Raw genomic sequence first — 27,047 nt, 5'->3', positions numbered from 1 at the left:
ACTGAGAACTGAGAAAATACAAAGATTACATGCAATATAAAATCTGCATGTGCATATCATTACACAAAACCCCATGATGTGCTGGGAAAGGGGCCTGTCAACCTATTGTGTTTGTTAATCAAAGTAACAATTTTATTCCAAACCATTCTACTGTATCAGATTTGATAGAACAAGTGTTAACTAAACATGATGCTTAAAAGCTTTGATGAGAAAATCTAACATGTTAAAGTAAGAAACAGTTCAAGGACAGCAGGAGGCAATTCCAGAACACAGGCACAATCTATAAAGGCAAACTACCACAGCTTTTTGATGTTAAGTAAGTAGCAATATCAGTATACAACAAAGCTTAGAGGCAGACTGTTGTATCAAGTTTAAAAGTTTAATATCCAGGGTCAAAAGCCTCAGTTACGTATTCTACTACATTTCTTAGTGAAGAAATCAGAGTTAAAGTATGATTTACTGAAAGCATTACCTAAATTACCACATGGGGTTCTGCTTATTCCCTTAGTACCTGAATTTTCAGTATCACAGTTATGCTGTGTCTCAGATACTCAGACTACAGCAGAACATATATGTTCAGATTTCATCGAGGTGGGAGGTCAGAGACACTTACTTTGAAAACATATACATTCCTTAAAATGGGTTATGTTCATTTAATGGCCTAAGAAAAAGGGCACCAGCTCAAGAGAAGTGGCATTTAGTAAAACTGTGGATAAATTACGGCATTAGCACTTTACATTCATACCTTCCAGGAGAAAGCATAAAAGTATATATTCCAAAAATACAAAACTGGAGGGAAAAATTCCCCTTAATCAAACTAGAGATTTATTATGGTTTTGACAGTGTCGTTGTTTAAATTTGTCAAATGGGCTACATAATACATGTTAATAGCTATTTAATAAATTATTTAATTGGTGAAATACAATTTTCAAGTGATTTTTTTGTGGGTATCTGCTTTTTCTTGCCCATTTATAAGAGAATGGAGGGCACGATTAAATGGGTAATTCAAAATTGATAAGGAGGAAGGATACCTAAGGCAAAAGAGGAAAAAAACCCCAGCTTCATAACTGTACTTTTTCATCTCTATCTAGAATACAAGATATCTTTGCACTGGACACAGAAAACCACAAGGATTATTCTATGTGTTCTTCCATGCCTGTCCACTCCACAGCTTTTCAGAAATTATTGTGACCCTCACTGTGGATGAATTTAAGATAATTCATTGAATAGGAACATAATTATATTGCTACCATGTTACCAAAGCAAAAAATGTTTTGTTGATACCCTGACATGACATCTTTAACACTTTCACAGCTGCAAAAAAAAAAAAAAAAATTCTAGAATTAAATCAATTTGTCTTTTAGGGTTATGAAACATCACGATAAGATATTCTAAATTAAGCCCTAATAGTTATGGCATATTAATGGGGTGAAGAGAGGAAATGCCTTCCATACAAACCTTTATAAAATATAAATTGCCAATTTTGAGCAGGCTGGGCTGCAATGCCACCTGGTGGCTTAGGAAAAATAACAGGATGCAGTTTGAACAGTGCTTAATGGCTTGGAAAATATGCAATATTCTATAAAAATACCAAACATGGCAACAATGTTTAAGTTAATAGTTTGCATTTCTCAGCTAACAAGTCTTTCTTACATTCTGTTGCTCCCAGTGCACAGTATTTTAAGTTTTAAAGTTCGCATGTCGAGATCCAACTTCAACTGGAATTTTACAATTGATTTCAGTTGTGAGTTGAACTTGCTGATGAGTATATTACACTGTAAAGCATCACACACATCACACAGGGTCTAATTCACACAATAAATGCTGAAAGTTGAATTTTTCCCTACTTGGGGAAAAATCAAATACAGCAGAAGTCGAAAAGAAGGGTTACTGAAATGCTTTGTAAAATTACACTGTATAATTAATTCCATAGTAAGAACGTTTTTATGGTGTGTGTTGGTGACCTTTTATTACCATCAAGTTCACAATGCTGGTGGGCTGCCTTTTAATCCCTCCGCAGACAAAGGCCCTAAATAAACACAGATCCCTTCCTGGGAAAAAGTCCTCTCTGGTTAAATGGTAAGGAAATGAGTAAATCATTAGTAATCTTTAAAGCCAAAGCTATAAACTCAAGTTACCTTAAGTTAAAATGAAAGTGTCCTGCAAGAGTTTCAAAGTTCTATCACAGATAGAAATCTCCAGCTCTTGACTCCAGACTAGGCGCCAGCTGATAAACAAACAATTTAAGTCAAGAGCTGGAGAATTCCCAGCTTTTTCATTTAATGGCTTTGGCCAAGAGTATTTATTGCCTCCAGTTTTATTCTCACTTAGCTCTAAGAGGAAATTTAAACTCATCATTATCTTAAAGCCCCATATGGGCCACAGTCAGCTCACCTGATAGAGCTCCTTTTACTCTGCCTAAGTTCTACTCCCCACTAGAAGTGATGTAATAGTGTAAACTAATTACATGTAGTTTTAGGCTGACTTTTTAATAGGCTAAATAAATTTTGTTCAATATGGTTTATATTCCCACTTGGAGCAGTAACGATTCCAAAAAGTTTAACTTTACAGTTTCCAGTCTAAACTAGTAGTAGTTTACTCCATAAAGGACAATTGAAACCAACAAACAAACAAACAAAGTCTTCAGAACAAGGGCAGCCAGCTATTAAAAGGAACTGTGTTGAAAATTCTTTGCTATAAATTGATCCACTGGCACCAGAATGTACACAGAATTGTGAAAAAGCAGACTGTATGACAGTTCCCATATTTCAAACAAAACATTTCAGGAATGCAAAGACATGCATGTAAATATAATCTGATGTTTAGTACTTGTTCTGTTTTTGGAATGAAAATAAACAAAACTATGGAGCTGGAAATTAAATATTAACCAAGCATCCGTGGATAAGTCAAGATGTTGAATGTGGTGAGCAAGTCCAGCACGGAAATGTTTCACTCTAACTCATCCTCCTGTGCCTCAGATGCCAGCTTCCTCATTCTTTTCTAAACATATATACTAGAGAAGGTTAGACTTCTTTAATACATATTCTAATGCTTATCTCACTTCAGAGATTTTTAAATCCATTATGATTTCAATTTAGCATTTTCCACCTCGTGCCAGGCAACTCCTTCTAATAAAGCCTATTTGTCCTGTAAGTTAGAAACTTTTCTCTTAAATAAATTCCACATACATCAGAGATGGAGAGAACTTAGCAAGTTCTTAGCAAGAAGTCTGACTACCATTCCTAAAGAGTTAATAGAACTCAAACTTGAAACCAGGATGTTGTATTCCCCTCCCTCCCAGCCCCCTCCTCACAAAATACCTTCCTAACCTGACTTGGCTGAAAAAGCCAATTAATTGCTCCAGTGTCTGCCAAGACTTCTTATTCCTTTAAAAATGCGGACAGTGTTTGAGACAGCTGGCTATTCCAAACCCAGGTAACACCCCTGGAAAGAATGAGGGAACACAAATTATGATCAATATTTTAAATGGATCTCTAATGAAACAGAGATATCTTAAACCTACTGTATTTCCAATGTATATTATTTAAAACCACCATGTCTTAGATGTCTCTGCTACTCCACTGAGCAGATGGAAGCAGATTAGTGCAAAGTCCATTAAAAACACGTGGAACTAGTTCTGCCTTTGTTAGGAACTGATAGTACATACACTGTAATGTCATGCAAAACACAGACACATCAAGCAGTCACTAAGTGATGGAATAGAACCCTTCTGAGCCTAACCATTGCAATCTCTACAGAAATTAGTCACTTTAAGTCAAGTTAAGGTCATGGCAAAGCAGAGAAAAAAAACCTTTATGACAAAATGCTGAGTATCGGGCTTAGTATTAAGCAAAGAATTGTAATTAGACCCTTATTTACATTTCTATGCAAATAAGAGATCTGGAATATAATACAGTCTAGGGAAAACAAGAAAAAAGTCCACAAAACTAATTTGAAAACATTTCTGCTCATTCAAGAGCTCAGATAATATACCTTCTCCAATTCTCCTTTCCTACCAAAATACTGTATATTTTGCAATTGGAAATCCAGAGCAACATCTTGAATTAGAAAACGTGTCTTATTTTACCACCAGTGTGGACACTGATAGAGAATAAAGTGCTAGAGATTCCAGAACTCTCACTCCTAGCTGTGGCCTCATGAGAAACAGCAATATTCCTGCCACAGTGATGAAGGGTGAAGAAAAATGGACATTAGTTCTGCTTCAATTAGAAATTAGGAAGCGAGGGACACAATTTATAGTGAGTCAGCCATTGCTGTGCTGAAGATAGAGTAGTAATGACATAACTTCCAAATCCCAAATATTTAGTTCTGTTTCAAGGTCATGTTTGCAGATGTGCTTTGAAAATAACCATAAAATATTTTAACTCAATACAATCCCATTTCCAAGACAGGAGTATAAGTCATTGTGCTAAGTTATATTTCAACAGGGTTTAAATAATGTATCAACAAGGTTAGCTGCTGGAACTAGCAAACAATAAAACCTTGAACTTAGGTGACACCAAACAAAAAATCCTGTATGTTTAGTTGGGGATGAAGCACATTGCCAAATAAATTAAAGAATTAGCTTATAGTTGCATAAAAAGTCCAGTCAAGTCATGCCCAGGATGTCAACTCTACACAGTGCTTTGTAACCTTGGAGTTTGAAAGATAACAGCTCAGTAGTGTAAGACAGAAAGATTATACCACAGACACTTAACAGACACCAAGGACACACCTCTTCAACCTGCACTAAATTCCCATTTAATTGGACACACTTAAGCAGATGTCTAAGTGTTATGTGCTGAACTGGAGCTTTATAGATGTGTTCTACTAAGGTATTTTCTAATGATTTTCTTTGCCTTGACTGCAAATAGCTTATAGTTCTTGATCCTTAGGAATAAAGGGATATCATGGAAAACGTTACTAAAATATGTTTTGATAGTGATCAACTAATCATGTCTTGTGACATTTGCAGTTTATTTAAGCTTCTGTTTCAGGTTCCAAAGCTAAAAAAAGCAGGTTTTAATAGATATTAAAATTTTAGTCTTCTTGCTTTTAAATGTTAGTACCAACAAACTAAAAATAGACCAATAAAATTTAAAATGAGTTGTCCCTAGAACATTTAAGATTTGGAATGTCTGACCTATGAATTCATTAACCTCTGGAATTAGACAGAGGAAAGCAAGATGGAGAAGACTTTCAAATACTTCAATAGGATCTAATGTTTTACGGCGCAAAAAGCTGTTTGCATCTGCTGCCATAATTAATTATACCCATGCATTCCTTTTACCTTTGCTAATAAAACAGAAGACAAAATATAACAAAGCATTTTCATTACTTGTCTGTCCAAGCAGTAATCTGCATGAATTACCTGAAATAAAAAGATCCCAAAATGACAAGTACACAAGAAGCTGCCAAACCACATATTCTCTCCCTACTTTGTTTTCCATTGACTAGCTTTTTCTTGTAATTCAATAGCAAAGGAAAAAACCAACAAACACTATTGTACTTTACTGCTTCTTGTGTAATGTGGTGAAAGAACTGACTCAGAAACTTGTTTTCTATTTTCAGCTGTATTATTTGGTCTAATAAAAGCTTCAACCTCTCTGTACACCATTTCCCTTCTTCATACTCTCAAGTCACTACGCAAAAGAATAGTGGTACTTTGTTACTATGATTACTACTGAAACATTATAGATACCTATTATTCATGTGGCAAGAATTTAATTAGCATAATAATAGAGTTCTATGGCAAGAACTTCTGACTAAAAGAAGTGTTGAAATCCTTTGTGGTTCAGCGCTCCGGAGCAAGGGAAAATGGCAACTCACACCACTTTTATACTCTGAGAATTACTGCACCCAAGCAGTAATTTACACAGATCCCACAAGAAATGGCAGAGCCATAGGAAATGCCACTCTTAACCACATAGGGTTACATTTGACTGACAACTGCACTCGCCCGTCTTTTTCCAATTAAGCTCCATCTGCTTCCTCAGTTGGACTAGTTGGCCTAAGGCCTCTCAACAGGACACCCATTGTATGTTACTTCATCCACTTCCCCAAAAAAGCTTTCTCTGCCAGAAGCCTGGGGATGCTTCCTCAAAACATGTCATTGGGCAGGGGCAGGCGAGATGGGTGGGTGGACAAGTGGGAGTGGATACATTGCATGTGAGCATTGGCAGAAACCTGAAAAGGCATGGGCTTAGTAACTCCAACACATCCAAGGAAGTGTCTACAAAATAAAATAAAAAGCACCATTTTTCTTTCATTATATAGCCTGACCAAAAAGCTTCTGAAACCAAAATTAAATAGTGCATTCCCTTCCACTCCCCAACATATACACTCTAAAATAAATAATGGCCAAACTGATTTAAATGAAATTCTGTGGAAGAATTTGTGCTTGGATGAAAATGGCACATTTGAGCCTGAAGCAAAAGTAAAACCGCCAAGTTATAAACCTCTCAAAGGAAGGTTTATAATGGAAATGCCAACAGACCCTTAACTATAGTGGAGCTGTTAGGTGCCAACATATAAATAATTCTAGTTTTTGCGGTGACTTACGATAAATTAGATACAGTGCAAGTAGAAACAGTAGGGTTCTGATTCAGTAAACAGTAACAGCCAAGAGTGCATGTTTGGATTTTTAGACAAATATAGCATAGATTTGATGCTGGCTCTGAAATGGAGTCTATAAGGACATTTGGACTTTTTTAAGTAGTAAGCAAGCCATAGTCTGAATTCTTGAGGGCTTGTAAAATAAAAACCTCCTTAACAAGCTTTGCTGCCTACTGTTTCAATCTCCTAAGATTCCTTTACCCCAGTAACCAAAAATTGCTCCATTCAAGACTGGTGTAATTGTCTACTAAAGAAAACAACATACTAATTAAGTGCACATAGTCACATTTAGTGTTAAGAATTGCTAAGCATAGTAATACAGTGGGGAAAAATTACCAATGACCAAACAGTAACAGATTAACCACCTTCTTCTTTAATAGGTGTGCCAGTTGTTGCACAACTAATAAAAATGCTTTTCTATAGTCCAGCATATTCTGGAACTGGAAAGGTGCATTTAGGTGATCAAGTGTGTTCATTCTGGTCCTGGGTGGAATTTATCGCATTGTTTCACAGCATTTAAGTCTCATTCCTTAACACGATTTGTTGAGGCAGTGAGGGATGCTATTAGGGCTCCCTGCAGGAACTTCCATCTTGGACAGGGTGGGAGCCCTATGAGGCAGCCAAGATTCAGGCTGAGGCTGTTAGGAGGATGCTCTATCTCAGGAAACTCTCCTGCTTGCCAAATTCACATCAGTTTCTCATTTAGTGCTTCCGCTACAAAACCCTACCACTGCCCCAGCATCACCCCTAACTCCCCACTAATCTAAATCCTAAGATGAGCATCTGCAGAAAGAGGAAAGTTAGACATACTTTTAGTCTACTCTAACTATATAGGTCTCTACCATGATAAGATTTCACATGCTGACAACCTACTGAAAATTCCTTTCTCCAGCTGTCCTTAACTTTTAAATGAGGAAGGAAATTGCTGTTCTTCCTGTGCATGTGACATAAAATGCCTTATTCAAGACAAAAAGCATCTAGCTACTACCAAATACTGCTTTCAGACTACTAGCAATTGTAGGAAGTAGTTTAATCAGAAAAACATTGGACCTCAGAAATCGAAGTTGGAACAGTCAACTATGTATAGTCATATGTCTCTACAGATTACCTCCACGTTAGTTTCATAATGAAATCCACAAAAATCCACAAACCCAAGAAATCTAACACAAATGAAATCCAAGTAGTACTCAGCCAAATCTAAAAGTCAATGGGACTTTCCCTGTACTCCCTGTGGCAAACACACTAAGAGCCACAAGCCACACATTCCCACCATACATTCTCAGAAAGCAATGGAAACACAGATTGAAAACAAAATGACAGCCAAAACGCATATTTCTGACTGTGTATGGTTAAACTATATGGTTACTGAGTAACTAGGATCTTACACAGTTTGCAGTAACTTATTAAATAAAGCAAATGGATAATAATTACATGTCAGATTGGTATTCCTGTCAATTTACTAAGCTTCACATTTAAAAACACCCCTAACCCTGTTAGTTTACCAGCAGACAAATGACATATCAGGATACTATCAAATCATTATGTGGATTTAGAATATGTAAGAGTTTAATAAAGTGTTCCACAGTGTTTCACACTGCTCCCCCCATTTTACACAAATAATTTAACATTCTTCCACAATGCAGAATAATTAAAACACAACTGCTTACAGAACCAGGAAGAGAAACTGAATGTATGGCATCAGGATAACACTTCCATGCACTACCCTGTTCCCATCAAGCCACCTCTTAATTTTTTCTTACAAACAGATACGTGTCAAAGCTCTATAAAGTTTAGGAAATTCCATACGGCGTATCCCAGCAAAACTAAAGGAAGTAAAATAAGAACCAGATTTTAAGGGTTAAAATTATAGGTCATATAATTTTTTTCCCTGCTTCAGGTCCTATGTTGTGCTTAGCATGAAGAAAACTGTAGTTAATGACTGTTTCTTCAGCTCTGGAACTGCAAGACTGTTCTCTGTCTTTAAGATGACGGAAGTGGTGAGCCAATAGGACTGAATACTGTTGGACATTCGGAAAGGTGAACATTTGAACAGCTTGTATATTGACAGCTGGATTCTAAATACTTATTAATGGTAAAAGGCAATACTTTTACTGTTTTATTTCATGACACAAATCATGTTTTTTAAAATGTGGTTGAAGGAAGAAGAATTAGGAAATCTTGGTATTTCTATGTGTTCCCTGTGGATTAATCAGGAGCTGTTCTGCTAAGGACAAAAGCTCATGCTACTGATTGTCTCACGATGGGCAGTGCTACACTAAACACTGTAAATATGGAATAATTTTCAGGTATTTGTTTGAAGTGCAGAGGGATTATTCTCCTCCTTTCTATTTACACAATTTAAGATGCTTTTCAAAACATCAAAATGTCCTCCACTACAAGACAACATTCTGTAATGATCCAGTGACTTAGAATGGCTCCGGATCATAGGATAATATTGTCATAAATAAATCCAATACTTGGCCAACTCATCACTATGACTTTAAAAATTAAACACAAGGAACCAGAATACTAGCATCATCCAGATGGGGGTCAATGGAAGATCATTTCATTCCTACTCATCCAGGATTCAGCTATTTAGGGGATCAACAAGTGATTTACTTTCAAAGGCCTGCACTACAAGACAAGGCTAGATGTCCCTGCCTGCAAAATTTACTCCATGTGGGTTTGTTTATTTTCTTTTTTGCTCCTTTACTTTAAGTATTTCAAGGGCCTTCAAAGGAATGCTCTTCCACAAAGAGCAGTTCGCACAAATGTGTCCTAAGACTTAAGATATGTCCTAAGGTTCAGACATTTAGGATATTAATGTTTCTTTCCATATGTCTAGTATAAGATCTGCAGATCTCCCTTGATGAATAAGAGACAAAATAAAACATATGATTTTATGCTGAGCCACATCTTCAGTGGCCCAGTCCATTTAAGTAAGTGTTGTCATTTAACCCCAGCTGGCAAAGAAGTCCCATGCAGCCACTTGCTCATTCACCCCTCATCCTTCCCCAGTGGGACAGAGAAGAGAAACATAAAAAAAGATAAAATTCATGCGTTGACATAAGAACAGTTTAATAACTAAAACAAAATATAATAATTCTAACAATAGTATCTGTAATAATAATAATAATAATAATAATAATAATAATAATAATAATAATAATAATAATTAAAATGGTGCTGAAAAGGGAGGCAACAAATAGAGCAAAATAAAACGCAAGACTGACAAGTGATGCACAATACAGTTGCTCCACTGACTAATGTCCAGCCTATTCCTGAGCAGCAATCAGCCCTCCCTGGGCAATTCCCCCAGTTTATATACTGAGCATGACATTCCATGCAATGGAATATAACCCTTTGGCCTGTTCAGGTCAGCTGTCCTGGCACTGCTCCTTCCTGGCGTGTTGTGCACCTCCTTATTGACAGAGCATGGGAAACTGAAAGTCCTTGACATGAAGTAAGCCCTACTTAGCAACAACTAAACATCAATGTGTTATCAACTTTATTCTGATTCTAAACCAAAAAAAATCAGCACTGTACCAGCTGCTAGGAACAAAATTAACTCTATCCCAGCTGAAACCACTCAGTCAGATTTCTCTAGACTTTTATTTCTTTTTCTAAAAAACAAGAATTCCACAGACTAAAAAAAATCCGTTTAAGGCAACAATGAATTGCAAGTAACTGCTTTTTATTAAGATTCAGAGAAAAGTGCATTTTCTCCAGTGGCACCTCCAGTGCTCCTAGCTGGTGGGGCTGTCCCCATGCTGATGGCCACTGCAGGCACAGAGCATTCTGTGCAGTGCCTTCCAGTTCAGACTTCCCACTCTGGTGTGCCTGGTGCTGGGCTTACTACTGACATGTGCACCAGTCACACTTAGCACAGGGCAGAATCAGGACTCATATGGAGTCAGGGGATTAATAAGGTCTGGTGCTCATCATCCCCACTGTCCCAAAAGCACAGGAATCACGCTAGGTTTTTTTGACTACATGAAAAATACACACTTTGAACAAGGCTCTCCATTCAAAGAACAAAAAGAGAGAAAAATATGCCCATGAATGTTTAAAACCAAAACAAACTTTGTAGAAAGCTTCAAAGACATCACTTCATTCCAGAAACATTCCCAACCACCACCTGCAACCCCTTAAATTTAAACATTTTCTAAGAAAAGCAATCAAAAATTAAAAAATGAACTTAAATTAACTTTTAATCCCTAGGACTTATGTCAGGCTGGCATTTATAGATCTTTCTTACCCTAGGTATCTCAGAATATTTGACAGGAAGAAGCAGATACTAGCATTAAAGTAACCACAAACAAACAGAACAGTTATTAGGAATGTGGTAACAGCTCACATGCAGCCATGAATATTAGAACCATTTTTACTGAGAGAAGGAATGTTGGCTCTAACTCTGCAGTTATTCCTTACTCTTTTTCAAAGAATGCCATGGGGATTTTTAACTTCCATCTGGACAGTTTTCCTTTAACTGTTTTTGAACACCATGTGTGAGAACACAACAGGATTATAGACATGAGAGATGGAAAAGACCGATTAGATCATGCAGCCATCCTCCTGCCAGTCGTAGATTTTTCCCTACAGAATAGTTCCTAGCACTTTGCCCAGTACAGTTTAAAGCATGTTGAGATATTTGGCTTCAACCATCTCCTTTGGAAATTATTCCACAGTGTATGAAGAATGTCGTTAGGACATTTTTTCTGGTAGACACGGCACGCATTTTTCTTTCCTTAATGATTTCCAGCCCATTATTCCTGGTTATATCCCATTGAGCCAGCCTGAATAACTCATCTTTACACCTTCGAACAAATGGAGACAGATATGTTTCTCTGCACATTGGTCATTATTTGGCCAGACTACACACGATTTTATTGCCAAAATATACAATATGCTTTAATAAAATCATTTATTCCATCCTTTTAGTCATTGTAGGATAGTTGTCTCCACCTCAGTGAACATTTTTAGATGAATACTCTCGAAAAATCTGTATATTCCTCCTTACCTTCTGCTACCTTTTATTTTATTTTATAGGGAATGCAAAAGGCATAATAGGCTTACAGAAGAAAAATAGCCTTGCAAAGTCAGCACATAAGTAAATATACTACTTAACTCTTCTGAAACAGCAGCTGCTGCCGACACAGTGATATTTGCACAAGGTTTATACTTCCTCCCCTCCCTGTGTCAAAAAACACATTTACCAATGTGTAAGATTTTCAAGATCTTCAGTTCTTTCTTCTCTCCAACAAAAAAGATCTATTAAACTAGCTTTATTTGGACAAATAAAGTACTGCTATATAATTTGAATCATAAGTTATTAGAAATCAGAAGCTTTTCAAGCATCTCAGATTTCAAAATACTACTTTATCCTCATTTCAGCTTCCTTAAATCAGTTCAGCCAATTCTTCCCTTTTCTACCATCAGTTTACTTCCTGCATTTTTTTCCCTCACCTAAATTTCAGAGTAACTCAGTAATATTCTTCATACTACCTTCAGTATTAAGGTTGTACATTGTTATTTCTACTACTATTCCTAGATCATGGACTTTGCAAAAAAATTAATATAATCAAATACATTCAGCAAAAAATGTAAACAGAGAAATTGAGAAAGATGGCAGGGAAGAAAAAAATTACACAAGGCATGTAGTGACTGAGGAAGAGCAAAGCAAGTGAGATAAAAGCGTTATGTTATGCCCAGTACCAGGAACACAGAGAACATTGTGGCCATCCTGAGCACACATATTTAGGCTTTAAAAATAAAGCATAAAAACATAAATCCAGAAACAATAATGAAGCAAATACTACTATGTCTTTAGATGTTTTCTCTTACTAACAAGAACACCTGCTATTGAGGAGGATAGGTTCAGAATCATTAGATCCAAATTCATAAACCTGCTCCATCTTTATAGTGTTTCAAGGATCCTAACACATCCAATCACTGCATTACCAGACCAGAAAGCCAAAACCACACCAAACCTCTATACCAATGAATCCAGGACACTCCTTATTTTATTCTTAGTGTTTATTAAAAAATATATGATGTCTCAAATTAGAGACATTGAATTAATCCACCAACTTTTCCACTCCCATAAAGCCATGAGATTGCATTTCTCTAAAGGTGCACAAAGCTAAAGAAACAAAGCAGACACAACTTAATGAAGCCAGTGCAAGTAGCTCTACAAAGGCTCCCCAACAAAGAAAGGTCAATTAAATCAGTTTAATTCTGGCAAAGATATTAATTGTGAATCTTTATAACAACAGAATTTACAAGCTAAGAAATGCAATGTTTGAACTACTCATTTCTAATTCCTATTATTTAGTCTAGTCTGAAAGTGTCTTTCAAACCATCTTTGCAAACACTGGTGCATGAAGTTTTAACTCCTCCACTTCCCTTGGAAAAGGCACAGCACTAAGTACCTTCAACATTCAGGTAAGAGAAACACATAATTCACCTTCCTGTTTAGGAAGATGCCCTTTCTAAGAAAAAGAAAAAAAGAGCAGGAAACCTTAAATATATTGCTCTTTGAAATAAAATAAACAAAAGAAAATATCTCTTGAGTATTTCAGAGTGTTTCTAATATTTTTTTCCTTTGCTCCATATTAAGTAGAGAAATGGCTATGCAGGGAATAAATCTGTAATGCACCCCTCAAGGACTCACATTATACTTTACATTATCAGTGATCTGACGTCTTATCATATCAGTGTAACTACTACTACTTAATGATTAGCTGAAGTTTATGGAAGTAGTACTACAAGATGAAACAGTTTAAAGTGACAGCTGGAACAGAAACTACCACCTCTTCTAGCCACCTCCAATGCACAGTTTCTAAAAAAAATCACTTTTATTCTACTCTTTATTACTATTTTAGCTACATAATTATAGTTCTTTATATGACAGCTGTTACTAAAAATTGGCAATCTGACTTTTTAACTGACTTCTCTCTTGTCTAAAGGATACAGTAAGAAGGAAGATCTAAAGTTTCATTATCAGATCTTAAAAAGCCAGACATACAAAAGAGTTGAAAACTTTTTTTCATACCTCCAAAACCAGAAAAACAAATCAAGTTGCCACACCTTTTTATGAAGTTCCAGAAGAATGCAGTACAATGTATTTTGAGCAGATATAGAGCTAATATAATTTCAATAGTCAGTGGAAGGGGAAAAAAGTTGAAAAGGTTGTATCTGAACACTAACAATGCTTGCAAAATAGAAAGAATTACATTATAAATTTAAAAAAAAAAATCAGCCAATGTACTTTAGGAAATGAGGATTTTGAAAACTGAGTTATGGAGAGAGAACTATTATAGCAGTGTCAGTGAAGCCACTAGTGAACTTAGCTCTAGATTACAAGGTGAGAATCTGTACCATACTTCTACTGAAATCAGTGGGAGGACAAATTTGACACAATTCTTGAAAGCTAAATTTAGATCCTGTACTTAGCCAGTAGTATCTTGTGCCAACAGAAGTCAGTTTTAAATATGCTTCTGTGATAATGTGTACTTTAAAATACTTTTACACATACAAAGATGAAGAACCCAATCTTTGCAGAGATATATTTTTCCTGTATAGATTGAAAAAAAATTAAATAAATATGGATTTTGAAGATGTTCCCCATTTGCTCCATACTCTCAAAGAGGTCAAAAACCAGGGCAGCACTGAGAACCATGACACAACTTTCTCATGTGGACCTGCAAGAGATCCTAATCCCAGGCTAAAGCGATTGCTATCTCTAGACAGCATTAGCAGCATAATCTGCATGCAACTATGGGGATGAGAAGTATTTTCTGAAGTCACTTAATAACACTATAGTGACTTGGCTCATCAACTTCTACTTAATGGCTCCTGACTGTAAGCTGCAAGTAAATGCTGTAGGCCAATCATATGAAGAAGACAGCACTACTAAGTTGGCATGCAGGCCCATATGAAAAAGATCAAGACCAAGAATCTTTTGAGGGCAAGGCTGCAAACAAGCCACTAAAACCTGGCCCTAAAGATATGCCCAAAGATTCTCCATTTGCAATATCAGGACAGGATTAAAATCACCACTCTCTCTCCCCAGGGTTTACATACCAAGCAATTTTCAAAATATTATTCAGTTTGTGAACTTGTTCACAGTGCAGATGAATGCTAATATCAGGCAACACCCAAATGCCTAAAAACACAAGTGGGGTTGCCTGCCAGGAACAGCTAGTAAACAGACAGCTCTAAAGAGGACAGTTCAGGCATGCTGCTTTCTCTTCCTCCTCCCTATGTCCCACAAACACTCTCCTTGAAACTCCTGCCAACTCTTCTGCACTGCACAGCAACAGCATAATGCCTGCCAATTTCTAGAGAGCCAAGCATACTTCTCCATTTAGTGTTTTGTCTGAAGGCCAACAATGCAGTCAGGACATATAAAAACACCCCGAAGACTTGATGTGTTAGGTACTGAAAGATGGAAGTAACAAAGCATAACATTAAAGTTTTTTTTTCCGAACAGACTTAACATCTCCACATTTCTAGCAAGTGCTCACTTTAAACATGATTTGTACAGAGCACTCCTTGGGCTTCACAAATATATTAAGGACTAGAAAGTTAAGTCTATTATTTACCCCTTATTCAGGATATCCCTCAATCTGTAACTGACACTAGTCACCATGTTATTTGTATTCAGATAAACCACTAACACCAAAAAAGCCATCTGTATTCAAACTAGTGAACTATATGTTATCATATTAACTCTGTCTTGGCCTTACCATTTTCTCAAGGAACAAAACTCCCTGAACAGCTAAAGTTCTTTCAAATCAAATTTTTCCTTTTCATATTTGTCAGCCTTACACCAAAAACTTACAGGTAAAAATAAATTACAGATGTTTCTAAAAAGTAAATAATTCCCTCAGGAAAATAACATACTTGGCAGAAAGGGACTGAAGAAAACAACATAGAAGTAGGTCAGAATTGCCCAAGTGATAAGCAGAAAGCCATGTGTGTTTTAAAAAAGGATAAGAGAGATACATAATCTGCCCACAATACAATTTTTCTGTTGTTTTTCTTCTCAGGCTGATTAGCTATCTAGCTTTATAAAACAGAACAAACATTTTGGCTGCAAAACAAGAATCTTGTCTTCTCCATTATATTCTTCAATATCACCTACCTGGATCTGCCTGCTTTCTGTTCACAATAGAATTTGGATGAAAATTTTGGCTTCTAGTATGTAGTCAAATCCTGCCTTAGTTTGCAGTTCAAAATTAAAAAGATTGTTAGTATTTGCTCATCACTGACACTCATCAGGAAAATAAAGAATTCTCAAAATGCCAGTTACATTAATTTTTAGGCTGGATTGTAAAAACACCAAGATTTTCCCATATAAAATGAGGTTTCCTCACCTTCTAATTCTAGGTGTTTTGGAGAAGAAGTCAGCAACAGAAACGATCAGTTATGGTTTTGTTTTCAAAACATTAATGTTATGTTTCTGCTCTCCTCTGTCCACAAACTGAGAAGTCTTCCCTGCTTAATACTCAGAGATCATTAGTTAGCAACTTTTAAGAATAGACAATTATCATCCACACTCTTCAACTGTTATAAAACCAGACAAATCTGTTTTCTTTTGATAAAGAAATCTTATATTCCTCACTTCATCATCTTCTTTTTAATAAATGAAAAAGCAACAGAACTGCTTAATGACAACCAGTTTTTCCCTAACAGGAAAAAACAGATGGAGGGTAAAGGAATGTGAATAACTGCATAAAAATGCAACTTTATGAAAGAAGTTAAATTAAAAGGACCACTGTACCATATCTCAAGAAAGCTGTTTCTCTGTAACACAAAAGCAGACTCCTAAATCATAAAAATAACATACATATCTGTAATGCAATTAAACAACAACAACAAAACAGTATATTGTACATATAGCAAAGAAAAGCAATTTATAGCAACAAGGGTACAAATTGGTGACTGAAACTGCAAACAAACAGACATCTTATCCAATATGAGGTAAAATGCTAATGAAGACTTACCTCCAGAAACTGGGGCATCCATGAAAACTGCTCCCATTTTTTCAACAGCTTTGGCTAATTCTTTTGAAACTGCCGGATCTATAGTGCTGGAATCTATTAGTAATGAGCCTTTCTTCACTTTCCTAAAATAAAAAATTATTATTATTATCATTATCATTATTTTCAGATGATATTTGCAACTATTATTATACCTCTGGCTTCCATGAGTGTGACATTTTTTGGTACACTAGTAAACATGAAGTTTTAAACCTTATTGAGCAACATCTGCTCAGAATTTATATTGCTGAATATGTATACTGCAGTTTTGAATCACTAAAAGCACAATAAAAGCTAAACACAAAAAAGGATGCTCTTCTTAAACACTGCTAAAAAAAATTACACAAAAAGGCTGCACTAGGAAAATTTTCCATTAGACAAGTTGAGCAGTATATAATATACATATCACCTAAGGTGCATTCTAAGCAACTACTGATACAGCCTAAAATTTAATATATAACAATCAAATGTTCTTTTTATATATACAGTATCTTAAGTTCTTATCAGAATGGTCTGATTGCATTCTTTTAATCATTCTACAACTTGTTCTACATAAAGACCATAACTAAAACTACAAAAGCCCATGGAAGATTTGAAGTGAAGCATGGAGAAAAATGTTTTCCCACTAATAGCCAGTATATTTAGGCAGATCTGTATTTCAAACTGTAGATCACAGAATCCTGTGTGTCTGATTAAAAAAGTATGATAAAACTTTTGAAATTAAAAAAAATTGAACTTTTATTATTGTCCTCCACAACAAAAAAGTTGATTTTTATCCCTCTTTCCATTGAACTGCACCATGATTTCAAGTCCACCCAACCAGCAATAACCATGAAATCAAACACCAAAATTTTTCAGTCATAAAAAGGTGTCCCATTTAAAGCTACTAATGACAGATAAAGAGATACATTGCACCCTTCATGCTGTTGGCAGTACAGTGGATTTCACTTAATTGAATTACCCAGTTTGCTGGAAATAGTCTCTCAATGTATACTTACACTGTGACCCTACTGGAACTCCAGACTCAAACAGGGCCACGTACTCAAAACTCCTCCCTTGTGGTGCTGCAGGTACTTTGAACACATGCAAACAAAAACCTGCCCAGCAGATAAGGTACTACATCATCTCCCCTTATGCTCAGAAAAAGGCACAGTGGCACGGACCCCTTAGTAACACAGGGGGATGACTAACTCAACCTTTAAACATGTTATTAATGTTTTCTTCTGTAAAGCTTTGAAAGCTTTAGAAAATTATGGAAATCAAACCAGTCAGCCAGGACCAGGTCACTCAAAGCCACAATTATTCACAACTGTCAAATCACACTTTATTATCTTAATACAGAGGCTGAGAAACTGCAGCAGCATAGGACTGGTTTCCACATCCTCTGCTTCCTGCTGGATTTTCCACATCTATGTACTCAAGAGAATAACTGGCTGTATTGTATCAGTAAGTACTGCCAATTGATCTTCAAACCACTGCCATCATGGGTACAGTTCTCCCACAGCTCTTTCCTGAGCTTTGTGGGGCTGATCCAATTACCCACCTTCCTTGAAAGGTCTAAGCCACTGATACTTAGACCTGCTCAGTCCTTCTTTAGGAGGAATTAAACTACAGATAATAAGGGAAGGAAGCAACTATTATTCCTACATAGCAAGAGCAACAGAAATCCCTCTCTTCTACTTCCATTTCCTTATCACTGCATCTTAATATTGTACAATCAATACCTAAAAAGGCATCATTGTTATTTGATGATCTCCTGTACTTTTGTCTTCTGAATGTGTTTCCCTTTACCTTATTAACCTGGATATCTGTAAGAGCCTACATGATTCTCAGAGGTATCCAGCAGTCTTAGTCAGCCTTCCAGGAGCAGTGTACATGGAGCCAGAACAGACTTTTAAATATTATTTATTTTTTTATTTAGCAAGTTCAAAAACTCTGAGCATTAGAATTCTGCAGACTATGGATTTAAGGCTAAGTGGGAATCCCTCCATGAAAGTTAAAAAACACTGTTTCACATTAAACAAAACCTTTAGCTATTTTTTTTGTGTAGAAAACAGAGAGTAAGAGTAGAAATCAAGAAAGTCTTGTCAGCTATTCTATGTTAATACAATTTAACACCATAAGACACAATGGCATCTCTTCAGAACATTTAATTTATCGGATTTCAAGTTAAAGAAAATAGTATTTGAGCAAATAATTGTTGCCAGCAAATATTCAAGTTGTACTTGAGTGTAGTACATTACATTATGGCAAAAGAACCACGCAACTGAAAAGGCAGATAATAGTTAATAGGTGCCTGAAATGCACAAAAATTGGTATTCTACTGAAAATAAAATTAAACCTTTAGCCAAAAGCCATTCAAAAGCAAGCACTGCATGAGAGAACTCATATAATTAGAAATATCAATAGTGACACAACAGAGAACATTGAATTAAGTGCCCTGAAGGCACAGGGAGAATGACAACAATAGCAATCATCAGACAAACCTTGAGTATGAGTGGAAATTCTCCAAACTACAAAAAAGTCTTACTTTAGAATTCCATTTGCTCCTGTGTAAACTTCTTTTGCATGGGGACTAGAAGGCAGCATGGTAATAATTCTGTCTGCTCTTTCTGCTACATCTGCTGGGGATTCTGTTACCTTTCAAAGAAAAAAAACCAAACAATATAAGCTTACACACTTCCTGAAAAAGAGATGCCAGACATGTTTGATTAGTTTGGTTTTAGTATTTACCAGTCACAACTAAGTTAGATAAAAAATTAAAACACAATAAATGCTCTCCTAATGAAAATATTGGTTATTTGGATCCAGTAAGAGAAAAACTAAAAAAAAAAAAAAAAAGGATATCCTATCATGCAAGTTCCTCCACAACATCTGCCAAAGGGAATATGCTTTCATCCCATCAACTCATTAATGAATCTTCAATTCACTACAAATCCTGCATCTGTACAAAATATTGCTCTACAATGTTTCTAAGGAGGGACAACAGGAAAAAAATCACAAAAATCTCACTTTTTTCCTTGTCTTACAGACAGCATTGAAAGAGACAAAGACTGAGGAAAAAAGAAAAAATTACTTGATGCATCTCTGAGCCTCATTTTAAAAGCAGATAAACTGATGTTTCTCACATTATTACAATCAGCATTTTTAAAATGGAAAATTATCAGCTCAAGTATCCTTCATAAAAAGATCTCAGCAATTTTCAAAATATATTATTAGGTATTAGTTGTTAAATAACCATACCTAACTTGAAAGGTATATTACCTTTCTGAAGTCACTTTCAGAGGCAGGTAGTATAGTATCTAAGATACATACATAACAAATGAAATATTGACAGCTGAGAGTTTCACTTGGAAGGCATTTACCACTAAGATTTCTGTCCAGTACTAACCTGAATTAATTAATTTCTTTAAAATTGCATAGTAAACACTTTCATAGCCCAGGATAAACAGCAACAAACACACAGCTTATTCTTTTATCCTTAGCTCACAAGGATCAAATCTAATTTCAGTCATTTGTAATAAATGATAAATTACACCTTGAAGGACTTCTGGGTTACATCATAAGAAACTGCTAGATTTTTATTTGACTTCTGAACAAAAGAAGGGAAGGCTGTAAATAGTCACTGAACAAGGCTCTTGGGGAAAAAAATGCAAAGAAACTGACATAGAGGGGCCTGAGAAATATGCAGATTTTGTTTTGAAAGAATAAGTTAATACTGCACAAAACGTCTGGCATACCACACAGTTACAAAAGGAAACATGCTCTAGTCTAAAGAACAAAGGTTAGCAGGAACAAAGGAAGCAATTATAAACAGCTGACCTTCTATATCTGATTAGTTGATTTTATGACTTGACTCCCTGGAGATGAGAGTGCCTCTTTAAAAAGGAATTGTGACACCTTTGTCTTTAGTTCTGAGTATCTCTGGTTTGGTTCAGTCTCAATGTGTATTATTAGAGGTAGAGAGAGAAGTGTCAAATTGGAACCTGAATCTACATATGTCTTCTAATCTGAAACTATGATCTCCAGTATTCTTAGAGGTTTGCAGGGTATCAGATGAAGACTCAGTGGCCCATTTGCATTTCTCAACTAGAAGTTGAAAAACATACTATATTGAGCAAACAACTGAAATAGTACATCAGCTTCAAATTTCTACTTGGCTACATAGATAGAAGACAGTTGGGTTTTGGTTACAGTTTTAAACAATTCTTAAGCCACGTATGTACAAAGAAGACATAGTACAGTAGACATCTAAACAGAAATTCATTAATTCCATCCATGTCTTTCAAAATAATAAGATGCCTTCTACATGAAAAAAAATGAGATTAAAAAATGTATATAGACAGTATACAGGGACAGTACTTCTACAACCATATAAAGAAAAAGCTTTCTGCTACCTTGAAGTAAGTAGCAAAACAAAGTAAGAGTTAAAAGTGGGAATAGATACTGTTGGCCTTTTGGTATTGTTAACAAATATGAATAATATTACCTGAAAAAATCTACCTACCTGGTTCAATAAGCAGCATGTAAAACCTTAATTTTATTTGGGACTTTCTGTCTCTATTCCTACAAAGCTGAATGATTTGAAAGCTACTGTAAAATATCAAGCATTTGAAATCATTAAGAATATGTGCATAACTTTAAAAAACAGACCAAATATTAATTGTTGATTACCAACATAGACTATACAAGCTCAGAGTAGCAGCCCACCAAGACCTGTACATGTTCTGATACTTGTTTAGTTCAAGCACACTTTTGCAGTATTCAACTGGATAGGAGAGACTTTTCTGCATACTGCAGGTTGTTGGTACTGCCATGCATCTGCTTGTATTTGTTCCAAACTGCTTCCCTATTTTGTTTTACTTATATTTACAGTAAGCCAATTAACTATTGTTTGCCTGAAATGCCATTCTTACCGTACACTAAAGAAAGCTCTATTTTTATGATGCTTTATGCATCAGGTGACTCCAGTAACATTCTTGATGCTCTACATCTGAGATAGGATTTAGATACAAAGATCTGTAAACTGAAGCCTGACAGAGTTGCTCCACTGTGTGAGCCTTCCAGCTTTCTCCAAGTTCCACCCCAAGTGGTTCCATATGCTCATGCTCAGCCAGTTTTCCTCTTACTACTCACTATTAGCAGGCAGGTGGCTGCTTTCTGACATGTGTCATGTCCCAGTTGTTTACTTCAGTGGCTAAAGACAGGGGAGTCACAGATTGTGCAGATTTATGTTCAAACATCCAGCATCTGTCATATACCTTGGCAGCAGCACTGGCCTTAAACAATGGTCATTTGACTAGGTTTACTGTCTCTTGGGGTCATTTCACCCCTGTAACACTCCTGATGGTTTTACCCTTAGAGCCAGACCAAAGAGAAACCAGCCCTTAGAGCCCAATGTTCTTCTACAGCAGTTTCTACAAGGCCCCATGGACCCACAAGTTTTCAACTCCTGAAAAAAAGTGTTGGAATAGGATTTACACCTATAGATCAAGGAGAGGAAATTATGTTCATATATTTTCTCTAAGCGTGTTTTGTTTGTATTTAAGCCTACCCCTGTATTCTCTTAGTGATTTATGATCTTAAAACATACTTTGGACTTTGTTTTTAAAGGCATCACAGTTCACCTTTATTATCACAAGTTAAGTCTTGCAGTGAATGCCAAGGATTCCATTACAAAGGCAAAAAGCTATCACAGAAAAGATCCAACTGCAGAACACGAATTAAAAATACAACAAATAGTTCAAAATAGTCTCTTCCGTTTGCCCAGTCTTACTCAAGACAGGTCTGGTTCATGCCTGAGGGTCTTGGCTGCTTTAACAAAATAAGAACAGGAGGTAGGAAAAAAGGTGAAAAGCTTACTTTCCCACTTAAGGCCAAGATTCTGTAATTATTCAAGGGGAGCTGCAATTAATTACTAACAGGTGTGTGGTATCATTTTATCTTTTAGGAATCTTGATGTTACCTCATTATTTAAAACAGCTGCAATTAGCTTTAACAGTTTAGACTTTCAAGGCACACAGTTCCTCTATCTAGATCTACCTACAATTTCCTTGTCACTGCTGAAAAATTCACTTTTATCCTCTATGTTGTTATGTGAGAGGTTTATTTTTGCACTGCACTCCTTTATTCTGTGTTTTAAGCACGCATCCATCTGCCCACAACTGTCTAAATTGTGACAGCTTTGAAGTATGTCAAAACCATGCAAATGTGTTACAGACACATAGAAATGACACAATCACCTGAGAGAATGGGACTCTGAGGGTATCAACAGATTAAGAAATGCAATAGTACTGGCTGGAACAGGGCCAAGATTTTGCAGGGTACATTGCAGGAAGGTAAAGCTCCCTAATGTAATCCATTTCCTTCCCTCCTTTTTCCTTTTCATTCCTTCCTCTTCTCTCACCATATCCTTCCTCACCTTCAAGAGAATAAGCACTTAAATAATTAGATTTTTCCCCTGCCCCTGAGGACTACACCTTGAAGCAGCAGGAAAGCTCATATGTCCCTATATCCCTTATAGCTATGCCAGCAGGAATTTTTAACTAGGGTCATTTAACCTGAAAAGGTCAAAGTAGGAACCAGATGAAAAGCAGCCCACTGGCCATCTAGACCTGGGGGAAAAGGAAGCAGGAGAAAGCAGGAGGTGAAAGAACAGGCCATCAACCTACTCTCATAAAAAGTGGGGGAAAAAAAAGACAGCTAGAGAAGTCTGACAAGGTAGCAATTCTGGCTAACAGCAGAAGAATTACTTGGGATAGAATCATACCTTTGCTCTAACTGAAACCTCACAGATTCAGATTGTATTCACTGTGCTGTTTCAGTTCTGATTGTGATCTTAACCAAGAAAGAAACCCAGATTATTTAGTTGCATTGCATGCAGGAACCATTCAACACACAGTTATTGCTGGAATAAAGTTTATTACTATACCTGAGCACCCAAGTCTTGAAATTCTTTGCAAGCTTCTGGGAAGATATCATACACAATAACCGGATATCCATGTTTTACCAGGTTTTTTGCCATTGGATTTCCCATGTTACCCAGCCCAATGAATCCAACTGGGGTTTTGGAAGCCATAGTCCTAGAACACACTGATTTCAAAACAATAAAGATCAATATATTTGTATTTTAGACTACTGTACAACAATGACATAATAAAAGCTACCACATAATCTGTTTTCAATTATTTTAACAGCTTTATGCTTAAAAACAGTGCAAATGTGAATCCTATTTTACATAACTTAAACCTTAAATTATAGCGCACATTGGAACACAAATATCATCCCACAATGATTTTTCTACATATCAAAGAAAATTATTGTATAATCAGGAACACGTGGGCATTTAAAAAAAATACACTATTTAAAACTAAGATCTGAGAAGAGCTCAAATGTAGACTTAAAATACGCAGGATTGTCTGTGTTTTATTATGTGTCTAAATTCCAAAATGGATATGCAAAGTCTAATTTTATATATATTTTACAGACTCTTTATTTGCAACTTTACTTGCAGCCATGGGATATAGCATGTGTTCTGTAGAAATGGACAGAGGCTGCCACTTTACTTCATGCAGCCCCTCACAGATTCTTCTGATCCTGCAATCAGATACAAGCCACTAACCTAAAGATGAAAGTTCCACAGTAAATCATGGCAAATCCTTTAAGCCATTCAACCGCAGTTTAAATATTGAAAACTAGACCAAAATACAGCATAAAAAACAATTACAAAGCCTTTGCAGGAATAGTCTCTGTATTCTATTTACCATACTACCAAGACAGAACTATAAAGCCCAACCTACAATGTGTGGAAAACACTATGGTTTCAGTCAGTTACCTTTTCCCAGTAGTTAGTGAGCATCAGATTCTGGATAAGAACAGCATTGCAGGCATTCATCTACTGCAATCACTATCTCATCACTCTAAATACTCCTAATCCAAAGGCAGCACAATTTGACAGTGACTAGATTTCTTTGCCAATTACATAAAATATTTTCTCCTTTACGACAAAGGAAAAAGTTACACAGAATAAACACTACCAAGCAGACAGAAACAAGGCTAACTAACTACAGAAATACTGCAGCTCTAAAGTGCACATACAGAAAATGTGCCTAAGCTGGATTGAGACTCTAAGAGGTCTCAGTGCTTAGCAAAGAATCCTCTCTAGGCCAATAACACTTGATTAATCATTTTAAAGTCTTTCTGACTTTAAGCTCCTTCTTAGCCAGCAATGGTCATGCTCTTTCATCTGCAGCACTGTTTTGGAAGTGCCACATTTAATAAATCAGGTTTGTTGAGAGAACTTTGGTATGAGACAGTTTCCACAGATGCCTGCAGCAATTACATAGCTAGAGAAGTAGCACAACTTAAAATAAACGTGCACTGGGAAAATGCTTATTGAAAACTGAGATAAGTCAGGAAAAGAGCCCATTGCTTTTTAAAGAAGTGCTACATGTCAAAACCAGGGAACAAATTAACAAAGAGCCTAAACCAGCATCATCAGCCATAACAATCATCTTGGAATCTTCTTCTCATTGTTTCTATGAGTCAGTCCTCCCCAGTCCCCCATTTGCACTAATCTAAAATTGCTCTTTTAGTTAGCCCAAAGCTTCCCACTTCCTGAGGAGCTTCAAGCCCTGGTTTTAAGCATCTTTCTTTCTCTAGCCCTTAATACCAGTAGATCTTATTTACCTTGACTTCAGTAAAACTTTCAGAATAGCCTCCTCTCGTGTCCCAGAAGACAAATGAAGAAAGTATGGACTGGTGTGCAAAACTGCCTGAAGGAAAAAATACTGTCTGGAGTGTTGGACTCAAGTAACAGTGATCAGTAGTTCTGATCTAGAACTACTAGTAGAAGACTAGGAATAGTTTAGTTACATGGGATGCTCCTCATGGGTCAACACTGAAGCTGTTTTAAAGTTTCAACAGTGACTGATGATTAAATATAAGCACCCTCAGCAACATCATGTGTGATACCAAACTGGGGGGAAATGTCTGAAAAATGGCAGGGCAAGGCTACCATTCAGAAAGACTGGAGAAACAGCAAGCAGTTCAATGAATATGTCCTGTACTTGGGGCAGGGGATGTCATTGCAGGCTGTTGACTGGCTAGACAACTGGCAGCTCTGCAGAACCTGTGGATTCCCATCAACTGGAAGTTGAGCATGAGTCAGTAGTGCATCCTTGCAGCAAAAGGTTAATGACATTCTGCACTGCATTAGCAAGAGTAGACCCAGGAGGTCAAAGAAACCAGTCATTCTTCTACACAGCAAATACACAAGAGATGTGATCAGACTGCAGACAGCCCAGCAAACATCAAGTAATATAAGCAAGAAGCAGGAAGACATGGCCCATGAGTAGAGGCTAAGAGAACTGTCTTTGCTGAGCTTGGGAGAAGCAAAGGCTGCGCTCTTCTACGACCTATGGAGTGGGAGGAAAGAAGAGTTACAGAGCAAATGAAGCTGAACTCTGCACAGATGTGCACTACAATAGGACATAGGAAAATGGCCAAAAGTGCAGGAAGGGAAGTTCTGGTTGGAAATACGAAAAGCATCCCGGATGTGGAAAAAAGATTCTGCACTGTAACAGGCAAAGCAGAAAAGTAGTGGAACCTCCATCCTTCTAGCAACCTTAGAACACCATGAACATAAGCTAGCTTTAAAGATTAAAGGCTTTTGGAAGCCTTGTTTCCAAACCTCAGCTTTCTTTGTTTCTGGAATTCCAAGTAACCTTATCAGAAGAATAATTCTGACTACCATATCTAGGCTCATTCTAGAGTCCTCATGATCTCTTCTCACACTATCTCACAGACATCTAACAATCACCAAAAACTGGAAATACTTTTGATACCTCTTGATACCTTTTCTGCTATCAGTGGTGACACCAGCAGTGATGCCTGTCACTCAGAACAGCCGAAAAGACCCATCCATGATCTGCTTAAATCTCACTGATTCATCCATCACATCTGAGATCTCAGCTGCTTCAGAACCTGGTCCCCTGCCTCAACAGACATAATTTCGCCTTGATCTTCATGATGGGAATTGAGAAGGACATTTTGCCCATGCTACTTTCACTCCTTCTCTGCAACCTGCCTGCTTTTTCTCTACAATGTCACATAAGACTGCTTTGCTTTGATGACTTTTCATGACTGTCATCACACCTTAATATTAAGACTTCAGCTGGTAATTAGACTGTAGTGACATGCCTATTGCCAACATGCACTTTTATTGTGCCTCTAAGGCAGCTAACTCTTCACAAGGAAAATATCCATGAAATTAACACACTCTTCTACTATAAGGCCTCCCTTAAAAATTGTCATTTTGTAGTATTCACAGAAAAAGTTGGGCTGTGATACAAGACAACCTGCTGACCAGTACTATTAAGTTTTGTG

At 36.6% G+C, this 27,047-nt stretch overlaps 1 protein-coding gene across 1 annotated transcript in view; it reads right to left on the bottom strand.

Annotated features, from left to right (window-relative positions):
- HIBADH (3-hydroxyisobutyrate dehydrogenase) overlaps positions 1-27,047 on the bottom strand; it is an 81,534-nt gene that overhangs the window by 49,500 nt on the left and 4,987 nt on the right. The window contains exons 2-4 of the mRNA XM_056484598.1: positions 23,593-23,753; positions 19,192-19,301; positions 16,626-16,747 (exon numbers count right to left, since the gene is read on the bottom strand). Coding sequence (XP_056340573.1) covers positions 16,626-16,747; positions 19,192-19,301; positions 23,593-23,753 — 393 coding nt within the window. The remainder of the gene's footprint in view (positions 1-16,625; positions 16,748-19,191; positions 19,302-23,592; positions 23,754-27,047) is intronic.

The sequence above is a fragment of the Oenanthe melanoleuca genome, chromosome 2 (genome assembly GCF_029582105.1).
Source record: "Oenanthe melanoleuca isolate GR-GAL-2019-014 chromosome 2, OMel1.0, whole genome shotgun sequence".
In the NCBI taxonomy this organism is placed as follows: domain Eukaryota; kingdom Metazoa; phylum Chordata; class Aves; order Passeriformes; family Muscicapidae; genus Oenanthe; species Oenanthe melanoleuca.
The sequence above is the reverse complement of the archived record's forward strand: the minus strand, read 5'-3'. Positions and strand labels throughout refer to the sequence as shown.